The sequence below is a fragment of the Gobio gobio genome (assembly GCF_949357685.1).
Source record: "Gobio gobio genome assembly, chromosome: 8".
NCBI lineage: Eukaryota > Metazoa > Chordata > Actinopteri > Cypriniformes > Gobionidae > Gobio > Gobio gobio.
Window position 1 is genome coordinate 56,523,108 of NC_137114.1, and position 23,641 is coordinate 56,546,748.

General features: G+C 37.8%; 1 protein-coding gene across 1 annotated transcript in view; it reads right to left on the bottom strand.

Annotated features, from left to right (window-relative positions):
* The window catches only part of LOC307130052 (NXPE family member 3-like), a 54,696-nt gene extending 43,533 nt beyond the window's left edge, over positions 1–11,163 (bottom strand). Inside the window, exons 1-2 of the mRNA XM_079822912.1 lie at positions 11,083–11,163; positions 3,267–3,334 (exon numbers count right to left, since the gene is read on the bottom strand). Of these exons, the coding sequence (XP_079679038.1) occupies positions 3,267–3,334; positions 11,083–11,110 (96 nt within the window). The 5' untranslated portion in view covers positions 11,111–11,163. The remainder of the gene's footprint in view (positions 1–3,266; positions 3,335–11,082) is intronic.
* Between the last annotated feature and the right edge of the window lie 12,478 nt (positions 11,164–23,641).

The window sequence follows — 23,641 nt, forward strand, 5'->3', positions numbered from 1 at the left end:
TTGATGAAAAGATACCAATAATGTTCCAAGGTACCAAACTTTGGAATCCGTGGACGAGTAGAATCTCAATGACCGGATGGTCTTTCCTTATCGGGGGAGGTACTGCTGCTAGCTTGCTTAAAATTAATGGCTTAGCCTGGCAGGTATCACGCTTAGCAAACGAAACGGAAGAGGCGTTAGGGAGTCTGAATGTGGAACTTAAAGGAATACGTGAAGCCGTTATACAACACCGACTCGTACTTGACATAATTACGTCAGAACGAGGAGGGGTGTGCAAAATGTTAGGGACTTCCTGCTGTTTCAGTCTGCCTGACGTCTATCAAAATGTAACTGACATAATAGAGCACATGAAAATAGCAGTAGCCACTCCACCAGACATGTCAACTTCCTTGGATGTTTGGTTTTCTGGTCTCCAGGGGTGGGTTAAATGGGTGATAAGCACTATTATGCCGATAGGATGCTTGATTTTGATTTTGATGATCCCATGTATAATAAATTGTATCTCTGCAATCACTGCTAGGGCAGTGTCTTCCACGATGGTTAGAATGACTGCAGGGGAATATGTCACAATGATGCGTAGGGAACCAGAGGCAGATGCCACAGTGCCGGAGGTTGAGATTGAGGAGGACGTACTCGAGAACGAACATGCGTTTGACTAAGAAATGAAGTAACCATGGGAAAAATTTACCTAGTGTAAATTACTATGATTATGGAAGAGTAAATGTCAAATTTTGTGGGTATGTTCTTTAAAAATGAACATGGGGTGGATTGTGAAGGAAATTTTACATTTAGATGTGTTTTACTATTAGATGTGTTTTTATTTCATTCAGATGTGGTTTTTAACTCTTAGAAGTGTTCATTTTACTTAAAGGTGTTTTTACTTAGATGTGAACCATAACCTTTTATTTCTAAATGTGTATCACCTGTTAACATTTAACTATTAACATTGAACATGTATTTTTACTAATCATTATTAAAGAAATGTAACCAAGCTTTTAGAAGTGCATACGTTAAGTGCAGGAACTCAGTGTTCTGGGTGATAAATGGAAACTAGCTGGCGAGAACATATTGTTCTGAGTGATAGAGTACTCAGTTGCAAGGAAGTTGGGTAGTGCAAGAGGTCAAGATGACATATCGTACTTTAGGTGTGGCAAGTGTGTGCGTAGTTGCAACTAGACTAGGAATAGACAGGATACGTGAAAATAACGTAGCTTAAGAACAGGAACTTCTGCCGACATGGGTATTTTGTTGTCTCGTTAGAATTTATGTTGAACAGGGGTTTTGAATAAAGATGTTTCCTTTTAAGGCAAACAAGATTGGATGCAACCTACTCAGGATGTATGAAGGGTATATAATCGTACCCCGGAGAGCAAACTTTGCCCTTCTCATGACAGACATTCTCTGTATGTGAACTGCCTATTTCTTGCAAGAAATAAAATCATGTTTGATACTTTGACTTTTCAAAGGTTTGCATTTGTATTCCTCCCTCCTCATTTTTCGAATATAATTATTTCCACAACAAGTGGCACTACGAAGGCTGTCCCAATGTGAAGGCTGCACCTCTGAAGGCCACATTTGAAGAGCGATTGTGTCATAGTGGCACTACGAAGGGTAAATCATAACACTACTGAGTGTGTTCATTTTGTTGTTTTAGGTTAGAAGCCAAGTGGAAGAATTGCCATCGGACTAACCCCACAGCTGACAACCAGAGATGCGCGCGCGCACACACAGCTGCCTGCGCGTTTGCAAACACACACACGGGCACGTGGAAAGAGCACGTCACCTTTACAACTATTAAAATAAATATACTTTGTTCCTTATAATTCATACGTGTCTGTTTTCTTTGGTTTGCCGAAATATAAAATAAAATGCTGCTAAAGGGAAAGTCCCCTAAACGTCCCGAATGGCTGCTGGACGTCCTGTGAACGTCCTTATGAACGTCAGGAGGACGTCTTTGAGGATGTTCGCGGGACCTCGAGGACCCTACACATGGACGTCCCGGGGACAATCGCTGAGGCCATTTAGGGGACGTTCTGGGGAGCTTTTTTTGTTAGCTGGGTAGATCTTTTATATGATGTATAGTTTGTCACTTGTAATTACTTACATCTGACAGTCATTTGAGCTAATTTAAACAAATAAAGCTTAAGGACGAATGCGCCCTCAATCCGGTTAAGAGGTGTAATGTAATACTATTGTTATCTACTATACTTACCTCTGCACCGTGTAAAAGTGAGTACTGAACATGTTTAGGTGTATTGTGTTTATAGTGTTCATGGGTTTAGAGAAGGTAGCTTTAAAGATTGTGTATATATATCGTGTCTAGTCAGTGTCATGACTCATGAATATGCATTAATGCTTGCACTTTGAGACATTATATTTGATACTGAGTTAAGGAAACTGACGCTAGTAGAGTAAAAGAGCGCTCAGTATGTTATGAGTGAGTGTACACGCTACAGAGAGTGCTCCTGATCTAACCTGTCATTTTCATATCTTCAAACAGAAAAACAGAAATAAATGTGTTGCAGAAAGGAAGAGCACCGCCTCATTCTTGAAGTGTAACATTTCATTAAAGGGTTAGTTCACCCAAAAATGAAAATTCTGTCATTAATTACTTACCCTCATGTGGTTCGACACCCGTAAGACATCCGTTCGTCTTCGGAACTCTCTTTAGTTCTCTCGAAACCGTCTTTAGTGCCTTTTAAGGGTCTTGAGAGTGAACCGTGCATTGTGCCAATGGAGGCCTTTCAGAGCCATCAGATTTACACTAAAATATCTTCATTTGTGTTCCGAAGACGAACGGAGGTCTTATGGGTGTCGAACGACATGAGGGTAAGTAATTAATGACAGGGGAGGAGGCGGTTTAGTAGGTATAACATCCACCTCAAATCTCTCCACATTTAATCCCTGAGAACTAGAAATGCATACACACAATAATAAACTAATAATAATATGCTTTCAATGCATCTTTCTGACATCTACAATTTGGAAAATATTATAGCCATAGACAACATTGAGAAGTTCAGAATCATTTATAGTACCCTACAATAACAATAACCTGCTACACCTGTAAGTCTACATAGGCTACTTAATAAATGTTAGCATATATCATGGAGGATATTGTTCTCAAATGAATTTACACAATTTTACAGAATCCGCATTGTACCCAATATTTTGTATGCTATTTAGTTTGATTAAGCATCATTGATTTTAATTTGAAGAATTAAGGAGGCATTTTTAAAAGATGCAGTTGTGATAAATGAACTTACCAGACAACACATGATTACCAGTAGACACAGACCGATAAAAATCTTCCGTAATGATCTTTCCCTGTAAACTGTAAAAGCATTGTCATCACAGTGCATTCCTTGTCATGAACAAACTGCATTTGCATTTTCTATTAGCCTATACAATACCTAAATATAGCTACACATTTGTAACCAGGGCTTAAAAACGGAAAAAAATATCAATCGGTTCACTCCGAGCAGAATCGATATTATAGCGTTTCCGTTTTTGCGTTCCTCAATAAACATTACTGTTCCGAAAACGGTTTGATAAAAAAAAAATACCGGTTAATAACGTTATTTTAATTTAGCCTATACTTTAAACAAATATGGGTAACACTTTATTTTGATGGTCCCTTTTGAACATTATGTTGACTATAAGTAAATTTGCAACTACATGTCAACTAACTCTCATTAGATTATCAGTAGACTGTCTGCTTAATGTCTGCTAACTCTTTATTGTGATGGTCCTCCAACAGACATTCTACTGACTATAAGTAACTTTGCAAGTACATGTCAACTTATTCTAACCCTAACCCTACCAGTCTACTAATACTCTACTAACACTCTAATGAGAATTAGTAGACATGTAGGTGCAATGTTATTTATAGTCAACAAAATGTGTTAAAGGGACCATCAAAATAAAGTGAAACCCAAATGGTATAAATAGACTTATTTTCACTCAATGATAATATAACGCATGGTAATTAAACTTGAATATTTATTTCATAACATTTTTAAAACCACAACAGAAATACATGCATTAATTACAAAGCATAAACAGCGGGACAAATATTGACCTGTTTTAATGGAGCGTTAGACAATCGAAAGTGGACATATGCCTAATTCTTTTCAGAAGAGTGATAACATTCTTTGTATGTACTTTTTTTCAACACGACTTGTTTAAAAAATTGCATGAATAAAGAATAAATAAACTGGATAACCATTGCTCGTGTAATGCACCGTCAACTGGTAATTTCAAAGCAAACACTGCGCAACACGTCCTTGGGTCCGTGTAATGCTTCACAATTCAATTTTCAGACCATATAGTGCAAATGCAAAAAATAAAATATTGAAACAAACGTCCTTTTTTTCCTTTTTCTCGGTTACTTCATCAGTGGATTTTTGCCATTTTCTCTCCTTTTTTCAAATTTCCTTTTGCTAAATTATGACTTAAGAAATTATCTTTTGAATAAATTGAAATCTAACCGATTTTATTTTCCTTCTATTTTTTCCCCCAATTTACGTGGACTGTGCCATATAACGTTAGCGGGGGGAGGTCGCGGACTGTTTTACATCGTTTATGTAGGCTATAGCCTGTGTGCACGTTGAGAAGTAACTTATAGTTTAAAAGGCTAACACAGAGGACGCCATAGTTTTTATTGTTAATAACTGTGCTAAATGTAGAATTCAGGTCTGGCCATCGGGAGCAGCGGGCAAAACGGTGGCCTGGCTACTTATTTCGCCCGCTGCTTTGTATTTATCTATACTTATTTGTTATTAGTGCACGCACACACACATACACACACACACACACACACACACACACACACACACACACACACACACACACACACACACACACACACACACACACACACACACACACACACTTTATTATATTGATGCATGCCTCGATGTACCCGAATGATTTAAGGACTCGCCATTTGATAATTAACGGCTTGTAATGAACTGAGTTAATGACTGCTAAATTTAAGGGCAAGAGAAGATGTGAGAAGCAGTATATTCAATGAAAAGTTCAATGTTGCCATGGAAACGAAGAATGATGATCACTAAGTGAAAACAATAACATCGACAAAGGAGTTTATTTAGGCCCAAATATTTTGTATGTTTGCATGTAGGCTAGGTTAAGATGTGAATAAAAGCTAACAAAAATTTGCTGAACTTTATAACTTAAAAAAAAATTATAAAGAAAGAAAAAGAGAAAAGACAGTCACAGACATAGGCTACCAATTCAGATAGATTTTAAACATTAATAATAACTTATTCTACTCTACAAGAAGAAAAAGTGAAAAAAGAGAGAGAGCATTTTCTTGTGGTGCCCCCCTGAGCACTTGGTGCCCTATGCGCAGCGCGTGATATGTGTAATGGGAGCGGCTGCACTGTACATTTGTCACACTTCCATGTCTGAAAAGCAGAAGCAAGCTCAGCGTAAAATAGACTCTTCCGCTGCCTGTATCAGTGGCAGTGCCCATAGCACGAAAGTATCGTAATTTATTGATGTAGCCTGCAGTTCATAACAGCCATGGGTAACAGGTGCCGCCACGGACCGCTCATGTTCGCATCAGTGGCATAACTTTAACCTAGAAATCATAGACCCCGGTGCACAAATATTATAACTATCTAAAATAAGCCTACTGTAATATATTGTATGTTATACTGTAGGCCTAATACAGTGAGGAAAATAAGTATTTGAACACCCTGCTATTTTGCAAGTTCTCCCACTTAGAAATCATGGAGGGGTCTGAAATTGTCATCGTAGGTGCATGTCCACTGTGAGAGACATAATCTAAAAAAAAAATCCAGAAATCACAATGTATGATTTTTTAACTATTTATTTGTATGATACAGCTGCAAATAAGTATTTGAACACCTGAGAAAATCAATGTTAATATTTGGTACAGTAGCCTTTGTTTGCAATTACAGAGGTCAAACGTTTCCTGTAGTTTTTCAGCAGGTTTGCACACACTGCAGGAGGGATTTTGGCCCACTCCTCCACACAGATCTTCTCTAGATCAGTCAGGTTTCTGGCCTGTCGCTGAGAAGATTCTCTATTGGGTTTAGGTCTGGAGACTGGCTAGGCCACACCAGAACCTTGATATGCTTCTTACAGAGCCACTCCTTGGTTATCCTGACTGTGTGTTGGTCAGGTCATTGTCATGTTGACCCAGCCTCGACCCATCTTCAATGCTCTAACTGAGGGAAGGAGGTTGTTCCCCAAAATCTCGCAATACATGGCCCCGGTCATCCTCTCCTTAATACAGTGCAGTCGTCCTGTCCCTTGTGCAGAAAAACACCCCCACAGCATGATGCTGCCACCCCCATGCTTCACAGTAGGGATGGTGTTCTTGGGATGTTACTCATCATTCTTCTTCCTCCAAACACGTTTAGTGTAATTATGACCAAAAAGTTATATTTTGGTCTCTTCTGACCACAAGACTTTCTCCCATGACTCCTCTGGATCATCCAAATGGTCATTGGCAAACTTAAGACGGGCCTGGACATGTGCTGGTTTAAGCTGGGGAACCTTCCGTGCCATGCATGATTTCAAACCATGACCATGTCTTAGTGTATTACCAACAGTAACCTTGGAAACGGTGGTCCCAGCTCTTTTCAGCTCTTTGACCAGCTCCTCCTGTAGTTCTGGGCTGATTTCTCACCTTTCTTAAGATCATTGAGACCCCACGAGGTGAGATCTTGCATGGAGCCCCAGTCCGAGGGAGATTGACAGTCATGTTTAGCTTTTTCCATTTTCTAATGATTGCTCCAACAGTGGACCTTTTTTCACCAAGCTGCTTGGCAATTTCCCCGTAGCCCTTTCCAGCCTTGTGGAGGTGTACAATTTTGTCTCTAGTGTCTTTGTACAGCTCTTTGGTCTTGGCCATGTTAGTAGTTGGATTCTTACTGATTGTATGGGATGGACAGGTGTCTTTATGCAGCTAACCACCTCAAACAGGTGCATCTAATTTAGGATAATAAATGAAGTGGAGGTGGACATTTTAAAGGCAGACTAACAGGTCTTTGAGGGTCAGAATTCTAGCTGTTAGACAGGTGTTCAAATACTTATTTGCAGCTGTATCATACAAATAAATAGTTAAAAAATCATATATTGTGATTTCCGGATTTTTTTTTAGATTATGTCTCTCACAGTGGACATGCACCTACGATGACAATTTCTGACCCCTCCATGATTTCCAAGTGGGAGAACTTGCAAAATAGCAGGGTGTTCAAACTTAATTTCCTCACTGTATATTCTAGAAATGTATTAAAAAGAAAGACGCTTTCAGCCTTACTCAAAGGCCGCAGAAACATGGCCAGTGGGTTCTTTACACAATCCATTCCCGGCATACTTATTTTGCTTTTATGTATTAAATATACAGGCCATTAGTTTATGAAACCTTGATCAAAATTAAAATACAATTTATAGAAAAAGAAATTCACTTTAAAGAAATTATTTCTGCAAAACACTCAATAAAAATCATGTCTGACCCCACTCCATTTCTCCAGACATATTGCGCGTCTTATAGCCTATATCTTACTCATGCTGCTCACTTTTCATCATCAACATATGAAATTAAAACAATAATACAACAGGCTTATATTTAAACATATAGCCTAACTATGAATCTAAATAGGCTACGTTTTGCATTTAGCCTACTCCACTCCAAACGCTTCAAAAATGTATTTTGTTTATTAACGCAAAGTTTTTAATTTCAAATTTAATTTCTAAATTCAGTTCATATTTCCAACAAACGAAATTCCGAGCCAAAATAACGAAGTGGTAAAAAAAACTGCAAAAATGAAAAATATTAAAGAATTCGCGGGCGCTTTTGTCGGCATGAGTAAGATAGGCTATAAGACGCGCAATATGTCTGGAAACATGGAGTGGGGTCAGACATGATTTTTGCTGAGTTTTGTTTTGCAGAAATAATTTCTTTGAAGTGAATTTAGTTTTCTATAAATTGTATTTTAATTTTGATCAAGGTTCATCTAATTGCCTGTATATTTAATACATAAGAAGCAAACCAAGAATGCCGGGAATGGATTGGCATGCGTAACGAACCCACTGGCCATGTTTCCGCTGCCTTTGAGTAGCCTAAGGCTGAAATAGCATCTTTCTGTTTTTAATACATTTTTTGAATATATGTCTTAATTACAGTAGGCCTATTATAGACAGTTATGATATTTGTGGCTGCACCGGGGTCCATCATTACTAGGTTAAAGTTACACGCTTATCATTAGTGATCCATGGCACCTGTTACCCATGGCTGTTATGAACTGCAGGCTTCAATCAATAAATTACAACAATTTCGTGCTATGGGCACTGCTACTGATACAGGCAGCGGATGATATTTTTCTGCTTTCAAACAAGTGTGACAAAGGCATGGGCTAAATACATTCTCTAATGTGGATACAGACATATATACACACATCACTATACAACACCCTATTAGGAGAAAATACATGTCGTTTTAACGACATAAGATCTCGTTATTACGAGACAATTATGTTGTTTTTACGACATAAGATCTCGTTATTACGAGAAAAGATGTTGTTTTAACGACATAAGATTTTTTTTTATTTGTCCTTTGTTTTACCAGGGTAGTCACATTGAGACAGTAGTCTCTTTTCCATAAGATCTCGTTATTATGACATAATTGAGTGAAAAAAATAATATGTATGTGGCAGCAATGCGTCACCGTAATATTTACATAAGGCAAAATGTTTAAAATCTATCTGAATTGGTAGCCTATGTCTGTGACTGTCTTTCCACTTTTTCTTTCTTTATAATTTTGTTAAAGTTATAAAGTTCAGCAATTTTTTGTTAGCTTTTATTCACATCTTAACCTAGCCTACATGCAAACATACAAAATATTTGGGCCTAAATAAACTCCTTTGCCGATGTTTTCACTTCGTGATCATCATTCTTCGTTTCCACAGCAACATTGAACTTTTCATTGAATATACTGCTTCTCACATCTTCTCTTGCCCTTAAATTTAGCAGTCATTAACTCAGTTCATTACAAGCCGTTAGCCGAGAATGATAGGCTTTGATATGCCTATGTATATGTAGGCTATATAATGATATGCTGCAAGTCAAGAGTAGCGGATTCATAATTTGTAACGTTTAATTATCAAATGGCAAGTCCTTAAATCATTCGGGTACATCGAGGCATGCATCAATATAATAAAGTAGGTGTGTGTGTGTGTGCATGCGTGCACGTGAGTGTGTGTGTGTGTGTGTTTGTGCATGCGTGCACGTGAGTGAGTGAGTGTGTGTGTGTGTGTGTGTGTGTGTGTGTGTGTGTGTGTGTGTGTGTGCGTGCACTAATAACAAATAAGTATAGATAAATACAAAGCAGCGGGCGAAATAAGTAGCCAGGCCACCGTTTTGCCCGCTGCTCCCGATGGCCAGACCTGAATTCTACATTTAGCACAGTTATTAACAATAAAAACTGTGGCGTCCTCTGTGTTAGCCTTTTAAACTATAAGTTACTTCTCAACGTGCACACAGGCTATAGCCTACATAAACGATGTAAAACAGTCCGCGACCTCCCCCCGCTAACGTTATATGGCACAGTCCACGTAAATTGGGGGAAAAAATAGAAGGAAAATAAAATCGGTTAGATTTCAATTTATTCAAAAGATAATTTCTTAAGTCATAATTTAGCAAAAGGAAATTTGAAAAATGGAGAGAAAATGGCAAAAATCCACTGATGAAGTAACCGAGAAAAAAGAAAAAATGGACGTTTGTTTCAATATTTTATTTTTTGCATTTGCACTATATGGTCTGAAAATTGAATTGTGAAGCGTTACACGGACCTCCTTGCATCACATAATCAAATTCAGTCAGCTAATAAAGCTTGATCATTTAATGCAATATAACATACCATTTAATACAAAGCATTAGCCGTCTATATAGAAAACATTGAGCTGTCCTGTATTGGCAATCTGAAAGACTATAGGAAAAATGTTTGATAGATGCTGTAGCCTACTTGGATAGGCTTAAACGGAATCTATAAACTAGCCTAAATCAGTCTATTTGAGCTTAAAGTCCGTACTGCTTATTTAAACATACGAAAAGAATGTCCTCCAATACCTGCGCTTTCATTGTAGACCTCAGAGGGGAAAGAAATGTACTTGAGGCATGAAAATGCGCTCACACTGACTTGCGTTACCGGTAGATTCATAGATGATGGAGCGCGGGCATTTCACTCACGCTTGATCCGTCAACTTCACACGCTGTACTACTCAATTCATGATTGGTCACTGCCAAATTAAAATATTAAAGAGAACGATAAAATAACGTTATTAACCGGTTAATGGTCATTTCAAATTAACGTTTCTGTTCAGAACGATTCAAATTGATTTTGATTTCGTTTTCATTTTTGTTCCTTGAACCGGTTCGGAGCCCTGTTTGTAACTTAAAAATATATGACCCATTTAATGCTAATGATTCATATTTATTATTAAATAGCACTAATAATAATAATAATAATAAGATTGAAGTAATGTTTTTAAGTAAACCAACAATGTAAAATTGCAAGAGATATGCCTGTGGCCTATGATACAAATTTAACATTCAACAAACACAAATATTTTTCCCCAAACAAATAATATTTGACATATAGAGATGGGCCTATATTAAAACATTTTTTTTTACAGTGGTTGATAGCGTATCAAATTACCAAAGGTTCACTGATATTATTACAATAATGTAAAAAAAGGGATTTGGCCTTTTTCTTGTTTTCTTTCTTTTTTTATTTGTATTAAATGTTAAAGCAGCTTATGTGCTGATAAGAGTTTTACTGCTATTGTGTCCTTGTATCTTATTAATATGTGGGACATTAATTGTTGTGTACTATAAGCTATACTTAAACTATAAAGAAAGATGTGCCATTCTGTTGTTTGAAATGGACAATATTAATATAATAATTGTTTGCTGATCAGTTTGCTGACCCAATTCATTATTAAGCCATAAATTATATTATATGTATATGTTATTTTTATATTATTTCCATGAAAAAACAAATGCCAAGAAGTATTAAAAATAACTTACAGTTTTGTTCCCGAGTTTGGAGCACCATTTTGAGAAGATATGCAATTGTAAAAGTAGCCTGATAGTCCAAGGGAGTTTTTCTTAAATGGTTAGTCTGCGTGTTAACGACACTGTTACTGCTTGGCTCATGAATATTCATTAGTTCACATGACCCTGATGATTTGTTGATATAGAGAGGCTGGTACTTCCACACTCAAATGATTTTTTCCACCCTACAGGATTGGGGAGGTTCATTTTAAAAAGTATTACACTACAGATTACAAAATACATGCTTTAAAAATGTATTTGTAATGAAGGGGCAGGTCAGTTACCTGTGTCTCTTCTTTTATACACCTATCCTTCTCAATGTTTCTTTTTACTATTTCCATAACCTGAATAATCAAGGATAATGAATCTATGTATCTCTTTCTCTGCTTTCATATATTGAGTTTAAAGATGATTGTAATTCTGTGTGATTTCATACTTCTATATATTTAGTTTAAAAGATGATTTTGTAGTTTTAAATCTAGTCTCTTCAGCTGCTTGGGTTGACCTCCAGCCAGGATGCATGGCTCTCTCTGGTGAAGGACAGCTGTGGCTGTATCTCTGTTTGGGTATTGGGTGTTCTCTTAATAAACGGTCAGAGATGAGGAGGCAAGAGCTGGCATTCCACCAGTCAGAAGCGGAAGAAAGCAGAGGGACTTTCAGACCGGGTTTCTGTCTGTTCTTGGACAGTTTGTCCAGTCGTTCAAGAAGTAGCCACAACGACCAGCCGCTTGAATGAAGCATTTGCACTACCACATTTGTACTTTATATAGTGTACGTGTTGGCACAGCTCTTGGACAGGTTACTGAAAAATACACTTTTTTTTATATTGTTGTTTTCACATTTTATAATTTCATTTTATTGTTCTAGTAATTTATTTGTCTTTGCACACTGTTGTGGAAATAATTCTATTCGAAGAATGAGGAGGAAGGAACACAAATTCAAACCTTTGGAAAGTCAAAGTATCAAAAATGATTTTATTTCTTGCAAGAAATAGGCAGTTCACATACAGAGAATGTCTGTCATGAGAAGGGCAAAGTTAGCTCTCCTCAACATCGCTATATACCTCTCACACATCCTGGGTCGGTTACACCCAATCTTTGTTTGCCTTAAAAGGCATAACTTCTAACTAGACAAAACAATAACCCATGCCTGCAGAATTTCCTGTCTTTAAGCTACATCATTTTCACGCATCCAGTCTATTTCCAGTCTAATAGCCGCTACGCACATACTTGTCACACCTAGAGTACGATGTCATCTTGACCTCTTGCAACCCCCAGCTTCCTTGCAACTGAGAATTCTTAACACTTAGAACAGTATGTTTCCTGCAAGCTTGCTCTAACTTATGCATTTCTAAAAGCTTGGTTACATATCTTTAATAATGATTATATGATTATATGATTGTATTTCTAAGTAAAATGAACACTTCTAATAGTAAAAAACACATCTAAGAGTCAAAAACATATCGAAATGTAAAATTTCCTTCACAATCCACCCCATGTTCATTTTTAAAGAACATACACACAAAATTTGACATTTATTTCTCCATAATCATAGTAATTTACACCAAGTAAATTTTTCCCATGGTTACTTCATTTCTTAGTCAAACACATGTTCGTTCTCGAGTATGTCCTCCTCAATCTCAACCTCCGGCACTGTGGCATCTGCCTCTGGTTCCCTACGCATCATTGTGACATATTCCCCTGTAGTCATTCTAACCATCGTGGAAGACACTGCCCTAGCAGTGATTGCAGATATACAATTTATTATACATGGGATCATCAAAATCAAAATCAGAATCAAGCATCCTTGAAGATCGAAATTTTATTGTTTAATGTTATTTTTATTTAGTATTATTATGTTTTATTATTTTTCATAATTATTTGTATAATGTACAATGTAAAGTCAGACAGTGTTGAACATTGTGTCCCAAGGAGAGACTTGGATGAGCTATATTTGTTACAGGAATGTGCACTCTTATAGAACATGTTTCCACTGATGCACACAGTAGCATGCATCTGTTCATGATGTATTGCAAACTGATTCTTTATAAGGAAAGTGGATTGTGCAACTGATGTAAGCATGATGTATACGCTCTATTTTAAACATAGGACGCATGTTTCTCTTCCTTCTAAGGAAGTCTCTTCCTAGTAAGATCCTCTGTTAGTAGTATATATAATATTCAAATTGAGTGTCCAGCCTCAGAGACGAGGGGAGACGAGACCCAGAGGAGAGACGAGACGAGATGAGAGATGGACGAGGGGGGGATGAAGAAGGGAGAGGGGAGAGAAATGGAGGAATGGAGAAACATACAGCTGGCATGAGACAATAACTTTTCAATGTCTCAACTATGTCTGATATATAAAATAATAAAAAGAGATCTCTTGGCAAATTACTGGTATTCCGGTCCTGTGATTCAATCATAACGGGGACAAAAGCTGAATTTTCAGATCTACAATTGGCGTCACACGAACAGGATCTGCATTTCAGACATTTGTCTCAATCAATTCATCAGGTAAGACATTTTCTTTTTCTTAAAGATTCTAAGTCTGCCTGATGATCTATATTGTTGAGACAGTGACTGAAACTGCTAAAAAGATCTGTGTTATTTTGAAATACCAGTTTTGTTGCCAATGAATATGTGTCAGACATAGTTACATTTTAAGTAATTTAATTTGATGTGATTTATTTAAGTTATTCTGATCAGCATTCTGACCTCCAAAATATTGAATGAAGCTGGGTTAAAAGTGGATTCTTTTGTGCAAAAGACTACTTTGTCAAATTTTCGGGAGATTAATCCGTAATGCGATTTAGCAATTAGTTCGTTGTGACTGTAAGGTGGTCGGAACACGGCGAGACTGCAGTTTTGTTTTATTTTTACATTTTGTTATTTTTGGGCAGAGAAAATCTCTAATGTGTCCTTCGGGCCTTAGAACCGTGCTTAGAAGAAGTACGGGGAAGTGCAACGAACTGTGAGATTAAAGCGGTTTAAAGTGGCGGGTCTGCGCTAAAGGTTGCGCAGCTTTAGAAAGCCCTAAAACGTTTAAACACGCTAAAGGTATAAGGCGCCTTGATGAATAAAAGTGGCTAGAATCGTTGGCCTTCTGATTTTGACAGTAAAGCTGTTCAATATTTGGGGAGGAGACTGATCTGAGTTCAACTGAAAAGAAAAATGAAAAGAAAAAAAGAGAAAAAAATGTATTTGAGTTAAACTGAATTTTAAAGTAAAATACAATTGAAAATATATGAGTTAACTTTTAACTGTTTCTTTTTCCTTTCCTCGAGTTTCTCAAGTGTTCATAAGGGAGAGCAGCCCCTCTCTTTGGAATTCACCCTGTACCCTCTTCTCTCTCTCTCTCTCTCTCTCTCTCTCTCTCTCTCTCTACACACACACACACACACACACACACATACTTATAAATAGATAGCCTGCTGTTTCTCTAGTTCACATAGAGAAACATATACAATCTATTTGCAAAATGGCTGCAAACAAAGAAAGCATCTGCAAAATACATTTCTAGATGAGATCAAATGATAGAAATGTCTGGTGTTAATATTATATATATAAAGAAAATAAAAAATAAAAAAAGAAAAAAGGAAAAAGAGAAAAGACATATAAACAAAGATGCAATCGAAAATATGCAATTTCTGGTTAAGCCAGAGTAAAAAAATTGTAGTATGAAACTATGTTAAAAGTTTATGAAAATGCAGTCCTGGGGCATTGTGGACTTTGCCTCAGTGGGTTCTCTCTCATTCATAGACAGCTGAATGCTATTTGAGCCTGTGCTATGAGTGATACGTTATTTATAGTAAAGCACAGTGTTTCAGTTGGAAATCATAGACACAGAGATGCTAAAGAAATGATACAGGCAATTGGTGATTAAATGTTTCAAGCAAAACTCATTCACTCAATCTTTTAAATGAATACAGACCTTAAATGATATAAGTGATAATTTTGGATTAGTTACTCTATGACCAGTAACTTCTTTGTCTCATCTTTGTCTTCACCATGTACAGGGCAGATGGCTCCGGTTACAGATGAAGCAGAACTTTACTTTGAACGGATGGTTGTAATAACTAATTGATTTAAGTTATTAATAGTGCTGTTATTAATCTGTCTCCATGTTTTGAAACTATTAGGCATTCCAAATGGTTCTGATGGCTCTTGAATGCAATTCCTTGATTCTGTTGAAGAAAATGCCTGTCAAAGGTTTCGTAATGGAAAGAGTGGTTACCAGTGAGCATGAGGTGATTTCTCAATGACGGATAAGATCCTCTATGGCCAAAAAGGGGACAATCTAAGGCAGAGATTTTACCGCCGCTACTGGGCATCTCCTGAAGGGAGGTGTGATTGTGAGATGTGTTTGAGAGTGAGAAGATGTTTGTAAGGCCAACAGCATCATTGAAGGGAGAGCTGTGAGAAGTTACAGTAGTCTGCCCTAGAAATGGGAACTCCTCCATACCAGATCACCAGCAACCACATTCCTTGGATGGTGTGACTATGCCAGGGGGACACCCTGGGAAAGATGATCATTCATAAAGAGATAAGGGGAATGGGTTTTCAAGAACCAGCTGAGACCATGAGGGATTGTAATTAATTACTTTGGAGACCATAACAGAAAAGCTTCTTAATTTATATTAGGAACATGAAGTTGGTTGCCTTATGTGCAATTATTGTTTAGAAGTTTCAGATTCAGCATAATGGGAAATCTCTGAAAGTGTGATATTGAACTAACATGTCTCTATCATAGTTTTCACTCCTGTAGATCATTAAGACATGACAGGATAATTCCAAAACATGGTGGTGGTTAAAGATGAAGACTGCTTTTGCTGTTTTAAGAGAAGTTCTGGATAAAAAAGGTCAAGTGAATTTAACATTTTTAACTAAGAAAACCTTAGCAAGATCTTAGCATAAGTTATTTTAGATTGTTGGAATCATTCTAATACAAACAATTGAGTTGACTTTTCTACACAAATGAATAATGAACCGACATGTTTCAAGACATGCTTTGATAAGAGGTGAAGATAGATTTTATACTTACGAAACACAACTGACAAACAATCAACACCTGCTTACTGATTTACAACCCCAAGGGATAGGATTCTTTAATGTCAACGTTTCTTTTAGTTTGTTATTTTGAACCAGGAACTGAAGGAATTCAGGTATATTTACTGAAAAGTTCAGGTACTGGCGAAGATTTTATTAATGTTTCCTTTCTTAGATGTATGGGGTACATTTTAAATGCATACACATAGATGATAAAAGACACATAGTATGCGGGGACATATCATGGGTTTGGGTTATTTGTTTTGTTTGTTTTCTGTTTGTTGTTTTCCTTTCTTTTGCCTTTCCTTTTCTTCACTATTGCTCCACTAGATGGCCACTGGAGGGGTAAAGGTGTGGAACTGACTGTCGTAGTTCCAGAGGAGGGACTGAAGATCGAAATTTTATTGTTTAATGTTATTTTTATTTAGTATTATTATGTTTTATTATTTTTCATAATTATTTGTATAATGTACAATGTAAAGTCAGACAGTGTTGAACATTGTGTCCCAAGGAGAGACTTGGATGAGCTATATTTGTTACAGGAATGTGCACTCTTATAGAACATGTTTCCACTGATGCACACAGTAGCATGCATCTGTTCATGATGTATTGCAAACTGATTCTTTATAAGGAAAGTGGATTGTGCAACTGATGTAAGCATGATGTATACGCTCTATTTTAAACATAGGACGCATGTTTCTCTTCCTTCTAAGGAAGTCTCTTCCTAGTAAGATCCTCTGTTAGTAGTATATATAATATTCAAATTGAGTGTCCAGCCTCAGAGACGAGGGGAGACGAGACTCAGAGGAGAGACGAGACGAGATGAGAGATGGACGAGGGGGGGATGAAGAAGGGAGAGGGGAGAGAAATGGAGGAATGGAGAAACATACAGCTGGCATGAGACAATAACTTTTCAATGTCTCAACTATGTCTGATATATAAAATAATAAAAAGAGATCTCTTGGCAAATTACTGGTATTCCGGTCCTGTGATTCAATCATAACGGGGACAAAAGCTGAATTTTCAGATCTACAATCCTATCGGCATAATAGTACTTATCACCCATTTAATCCACCCCTGGAGACCAGAAAACCAAACATCCAAGGAAGATGACATTTCTGGTGGAGTGGCTACTGCTATTTTCATGTGCTCTATTATGTCAGTTACATTTTGATAGACGTCAGGCAATAATATGTTGTTGTGAAAAAGATATGAGTCCAGTCTCCCTATGTACTGTTGGTCTCAGGGCAGGACTAGTGGCTATAATTAGACAAGTTACTCCACTGCCCGCTCCGTTGTTAAGACTCCACAAAGTTTTTGGCACAGTTCTGACTATACCTAGAATAGCTGATTCGTCCTCTTTCCTTAGCTGATAGTGTTCGAATTGGGCACTTACAGGAAAACACGCCGCGCTTTTTAGTCTGTACCCTGTTCGGTGCTCGTAGGCTGTGTATGGAAGTCTTCTTCCGTTGCAGCTACCGCATGAGCTGATACCTGGGATTCTTCTTCCGTTGCAGCTACCGCAGGAGCTGGCACTTTCCGACAGTGTGTCCCATGAATCCACGGAGCCCTCTCCGCAACTTTCACCGCAGTGTGAGTTGTCAGCAACACTTGAAATGGCCCCTGCCACCTCTTTGCTCTCCAGTGTTTTCGCCTTAGATCCTTTATCAGCACGAAATCACCTGGCCTGATGTCATGTAAAGGAGTCCCAGCTGGTTTCCCCAAATTTTACCTGCACACAGACCTTAGACAACAGAAAAGACATCTCTATGCAATAATTCACAATTCTATTGATGTAAGCTATTGTTTACCCCCTTTGGCTGCGTGTGGTCGCCCATGCAGCCATTAATCATAATCATCGAAAATATTTTTGGGGTAAACGAGGCTTGCCATCACTACTCATCCAGACGCCATTTTGCACAGTGCGGTCGCACTGTTCCCATCGCTGCGTTTCTCTGGCCCTGAGTTGAAAAACTGCCTAGTCTATAAGGAAGGCAAAACATTTGTGTTAGTTTCAGATAATAAAAGACATTCTGGTTCCTTTGACTGCTGTGCTGCGGCTGCTGCTCTTACGGTTTCCTGTTGAAATAAACTCTGTTGTTAGTTTCGCTGCGCATTTACACATAGCTACATACTAGTAAAGTCTTAACTAGAAAGTTTCCCATAAACATATTGAAAATATCCAATAAAATGAAAGAAATCCATATTTCATCTCTGGAAGCCGGGCTAAGTCAGTAATCACTGTTACTGCACTTCCGTCATGTTAGGGGTGTGTGATACCTCCAAAATCCAAACATGCCAACTTTCTGCTATCAACCGTTTGACGACACACACATCCCTAGGCCAGACCCACAGTCACTCCTCAGAGACTAAATACTTTAGAGAACATATTTGAAAAAAAAACAAACAATCAGTGGTTCTCTTGATTAATCAAAATCATAACAGACCTTTTTGGCATTCACTCAAACTCAAACTAAACGATACATAAAACATCCTTCAGTCTACATTCCTTGCTCTCAGTTCAGATGACACATCTGCCCATGCAGGGCATAGTTCCAAAGCACAAATGTCTATCATGCACCGATTCTCTTTTGTGTGTCTACCAATGGGGTCACTTCGCTCTCTACCTCGATTTCATGCTACAATCTTATCTACATGCCCACAGTTTCTCACTGTGCTTTACATACTTATCAACCTTCCTTCAGTCAATCTTTTCAACAATTCTTCACAAACCACCCTACTTACTATTTCCAACAGACCCATTTTCACTCATCATAGCCCACATCATATTTAAACAATTAATGAACATAAACAATTTTAGATTTATGTTAAATACACTTAATCGAAATGACATAATTATCAATTCATATTATATTCAATCAGCACGTTCGCTCATCTTTATCTCGTGACATCATACTTAATCATACTCAATACCCAATTCTTATCAAAATCTTTTCAGTTCCTGTTATCAGTAAACCATTCAACATCAATTCATCAGGGCTCTTTTTCAAATGACCCTTTTCTCCATTTCCTGTCCATTAAAACTCTTTGGACGTAACTCTTTCCAATTGGCCCAAAATCTTAAACCTCTTAATTCATGTCATTTGGCAGTGACACTTATCATCTTACAAATTTTCATAATCTCCCATATCACTTTATAAAGTATTCAAATTTGTACTATAAGTCATCATCCATTTCTTTAAAGCCGTTTCAAAATGATTTTTCAATTCATATATGTCTATTAACACTTAGTGTGTTAGGGTGTTCATAAATCGTTCATAAATCAATTTTCCACCAAAAAATCAATCTTTTTGGGTTATTTCTCTCTTGTTTTAACTTGTCACATTATTTGTCTCTCAAAAAGATGCACCATATGCTCATTATTGTTTCTTATCTCTACTGCTCTGCCGAAACCAAAATATTATATTTCTCTTATCCCAATCCCAGTCACAGAAAGCCTTCTCTGCCTGCTCCTTCAGCCCTTAATACAGAAATAGAAGCTCATGCCTCCATTCAGAGGAAACATAAAATAAAACTCTTTTGTTTCTTAGAAGTTCTCCTTTTGTTCACCCTCTGGCCTTTCATAAATACTAGGGAGTCTCTTGATATTTTAGATTATAGTGACTTTAGTTAATTTGTCTCCTTGTCTCTGCCGTCCAGTCTATAAAATTTACATTTGCCATTCTTAATCAATTGACATTATTTAAACTCCGACCCTCTGTTGAATTTATACAAGGGTGTTAAACCCATGATGGGCGACAATCTGTAATTATTCCCCTTTAACATATACACTAATCCATAGATTAATTCAAAACAACATCATAAAGGACAAAGTAGTCATAATTACCATTAACAGACTGAGCTGGATACCAATCCATTTACAGCTCGTCCATGTTCTGGATTATCTTTTCATCAGATTCGCTCAGAATAATCAGCTTCTTTAGCGTTTGTCGTTTGACTTAACTAACCCATCTGTGATGATAAAAACACTCATTCCAGAGGTTAATAGCACACTACACTCAATCAGGACACATAAATATGAACTGCTCATTCTCAAAATGTGCTTTTACATGGTTTCTTAACCAGTTTCAAATCTGTTCATTACTAATATATTTTTAGAAAAATCAGTTGGGTTGTTTTGTTCTGATATCATTGTTTTTGGTTTGTCTCAGTCGCAGGCAGAGTACAATCCCTGGTTCCATTCAAGCAGTCTCTCTCTCCCTCTCTCATCCACATTATCTTTTCAGCAGTCTTCTAAGACTTTTACTATAATGTTAAATTCACTAACCCTTAATTCATCAATCCTTCACAAAGTTTAGAAATGTAACTGTTGAACTTTCACATTAGAACATCTCCAATAAGTTATACTGTGAAATTGTTTCAAGTTATCTTTAGTTTAGATACCTCTGTTATCCAGAACTTCTCCTTAAACTTCAAAAGCCATCCTCTTAAAGCCATCACCATGTCTCCAAATTATCCTCTTCCATCTAATGACCTGCAGGATTAAGACTATGATAGAGACATTTTAGTTCAATATCATACAGCCTTACTGATACTAATACATTTTGTTCTGTTCCACAAAGTTATCAATCACAATCACAGTATGGTCTCAGCTGGCTCTTAAATGCCAATCATTGCTCTTTTCTTCAGGGTGTTTCCTGGCTCTCAATTTGTGCGGTATTTGGTGAGCGGTATAGAGGATGGCTTTTGAAGTTTAAGGAGAAGTTCTGGATAACAGAGGTATTCCTCTGTAAATTTCCTTCACAACACTTATTTTAATTTTGTAAGAACTAATCTGTCTAAAATAAAGTCAAATGTGTAAAATGTCACTGTGTCTTTAATTTCCACATTCTAACTATATAACCACATTCTAATTGTATTCATATAGTGTAGGAAGCAAATAAAAGGGCTGCTGCTCGCAAGTCTTTCTGAATATGCAGATAAACATATCTAGAAAACCCAAATATTATATTTTTAAATGTATAACTATGTGAATGTAGTATAATAACTTATAACCACAACTTAAGTGAAGCCATAAGTGTGGTCCTGCTTCATTTCAAATTTGAGGAAGAAGTCTCTAAAATTATGCATTTAATGAAGCGTATTGTAATACTAGTCATGTGACTTTTTTTTGTGAATGTTAAGAGATGTTATTGTGATAAAAAATAAAATACTTGCAGTCTAGTACCTAATCTTTCAACCGCTTAATTCAGTCTATTGTTTTCATTCAATTAACTTTTCACACATCTGTCATGAATGACTGAAACCTCATTATCCTTTTATAGAAAATGTTTTGTTTTGGAATTGAGCTATTACAACACATTCAGATTTTGGATTGCCCATCATCCCATTTTGCATTAAAATGGTCAAACCAGGTGAAAGTGCACGTTTAAATAAGCTGTGTTGGTAATGTGTATGCAAAAGCAGCGCTGCTTGCATCTCCTCCACTTGTTATTGTTGCAGACAGTATCACGCAAAAGTGATTCATGTCCGTCGGTGACTGGGAGGAGCAGTCGCGCGCATTCCCACGTCACCGGACTAATTTGCCTAATCTCCCCGGTACTTTAGACCGCGGTGGAAACGCAGATTGTAGCAGGTCTGGGGGAGAAAAAGTGCCTGGGAAAAAAGTTCCTGGTACAAATAGTTCCGGGTAATTTCGGTGGAAACGCGGCTTAACATCAACTCATGGCTTGTTAATGTATGACTATGTCATGACTTTACTTGAGGGGGCACATCATGATTAATTCATTATTAACTAACCATACACTGTAACATGGATCCACTGGAGGCAAGTTGAAGGACCCATGTGCAGTTCTTTATTTATAATAAACAAAACTTAAAACAAAGTGTAATAGACTGTGTGCGTCTGCAGCTGATTTTGGATTGCTCGTCAACTGAGTCTTCCTCGGTAAGAAGGAATAGGCAAATCCAATGGTGCAATTTGAGAATTTATTGAAGAGGAGTTAAGTACATGGAGATGATGGCGGTTTAGGTGTTAAAATGACAAATAGGTGGATTTGTGTGGGTGTGTGTATGTATGTGTGTGGTTATCTGAAACAAAATACAATAAAATGTATATTAGTAAACATGTAGGCTATGGTTACATACAAATGCATAAAGAAACAACCCGCAATACAACCAAGATCCACTGGAGGGAGCTCTAACTCTATAAATGAACTTGCATAAATGCAATAAATCTCCAAATGGTGAAAAAAAGGTGCCACAACAGGCGAACTACACATTAAATATAATATTTGCAGTTATTTACAAGGCAATAACTAAATATATACAGTAGATGGCCACTTTAAGAGTGCTTATGGAGCGCCGTAGCGGCAGCAGCAGTATAGCAATAATATAACACATGTACAACAACTTAGTCACCTGGGCGAATAACTCTGCAACAAGTACGTCATTCATGTAAAAATAGGACTTACATCTTAAGGACGCACACAGCACTTCTACACACAAGACTAGCGCAGGATTAACTGAGGATGGCCATTCTCTGCACCGTGAATAATGCTCTCATAGCCCCAGACTACACGGAAGTGAAGGCGCCACAAGCGCCACGAGCGATCAGAACTACAGATGAACACATGCATTCTGGGTAATGTAGTCTATATTAGGGCACAGACTTTTAACAGCCGCCCCTGTATTTGCCTGGCAAATACACTCATTCAAAAGTCAACTAGTTCGAAGATGTGCTGCTTAAATCTTCAGGCATTTTAGGGAGTTCCACCAGTTTGGTTACCGGGCGAACGTAGATGCTGTCTTTAACCTTCACTTCCGCAACTCGAACCACGCCATCTGTCCCTGGGAAAACCTTGGTGATGGTCCCAACAGGCCAAAGCCCTCTGGGAAGGTTGGAGTCAATGATCATCACAATTTGTCCCGCAGTAGCATTATCAGAGGATTTCCTCCATTTATGTCTCAGCTGAAGCCCTGGAAGGTAGTTCTGGACAAAGCGTTTCCAGAAATGATCACTGATCAACTGGCTGTGTTTCCATCTTCTGTTGGAAAGGGCATCATGAGGACCGTACACTGCCTGTGGTAATGTAGCGTCGCGCCGCCCCATGAGCAACAGGTTTGGCGTGATGGGGTCTGGATCAGCCACATCAGAGGAGGCATATCCGAGAGGTTTAGAATTAAGGAGCCCTTCAACTTCTATGAGAGCTGTTAGGAGCACTTCCTCTGCCACAACTTGGTCTTTCAGGACGCATTGCAGGGCTGACTTAATGGATCGGATTTCCCTCTCCCAAGTTCCCCCGAAATGAGGAGAGTATGGTGGGTTGAAGTGGAAGTTGATAGTCTGCTTCGCCAGTTGCTGCTGCAACTCCGGTGCCATGCTATCAAAAGCACTCTGTAGTTCTTTGTGGCCGCCCCTGAAATTGGTGCCCCGGTCGGACCACAGCTCATACGGCTTCCCCCGGCGTGCGATAAACCTGCGTAATGACATTAAGAAAGAGTCAGTGTCAAGGCTGGGGATGAGTT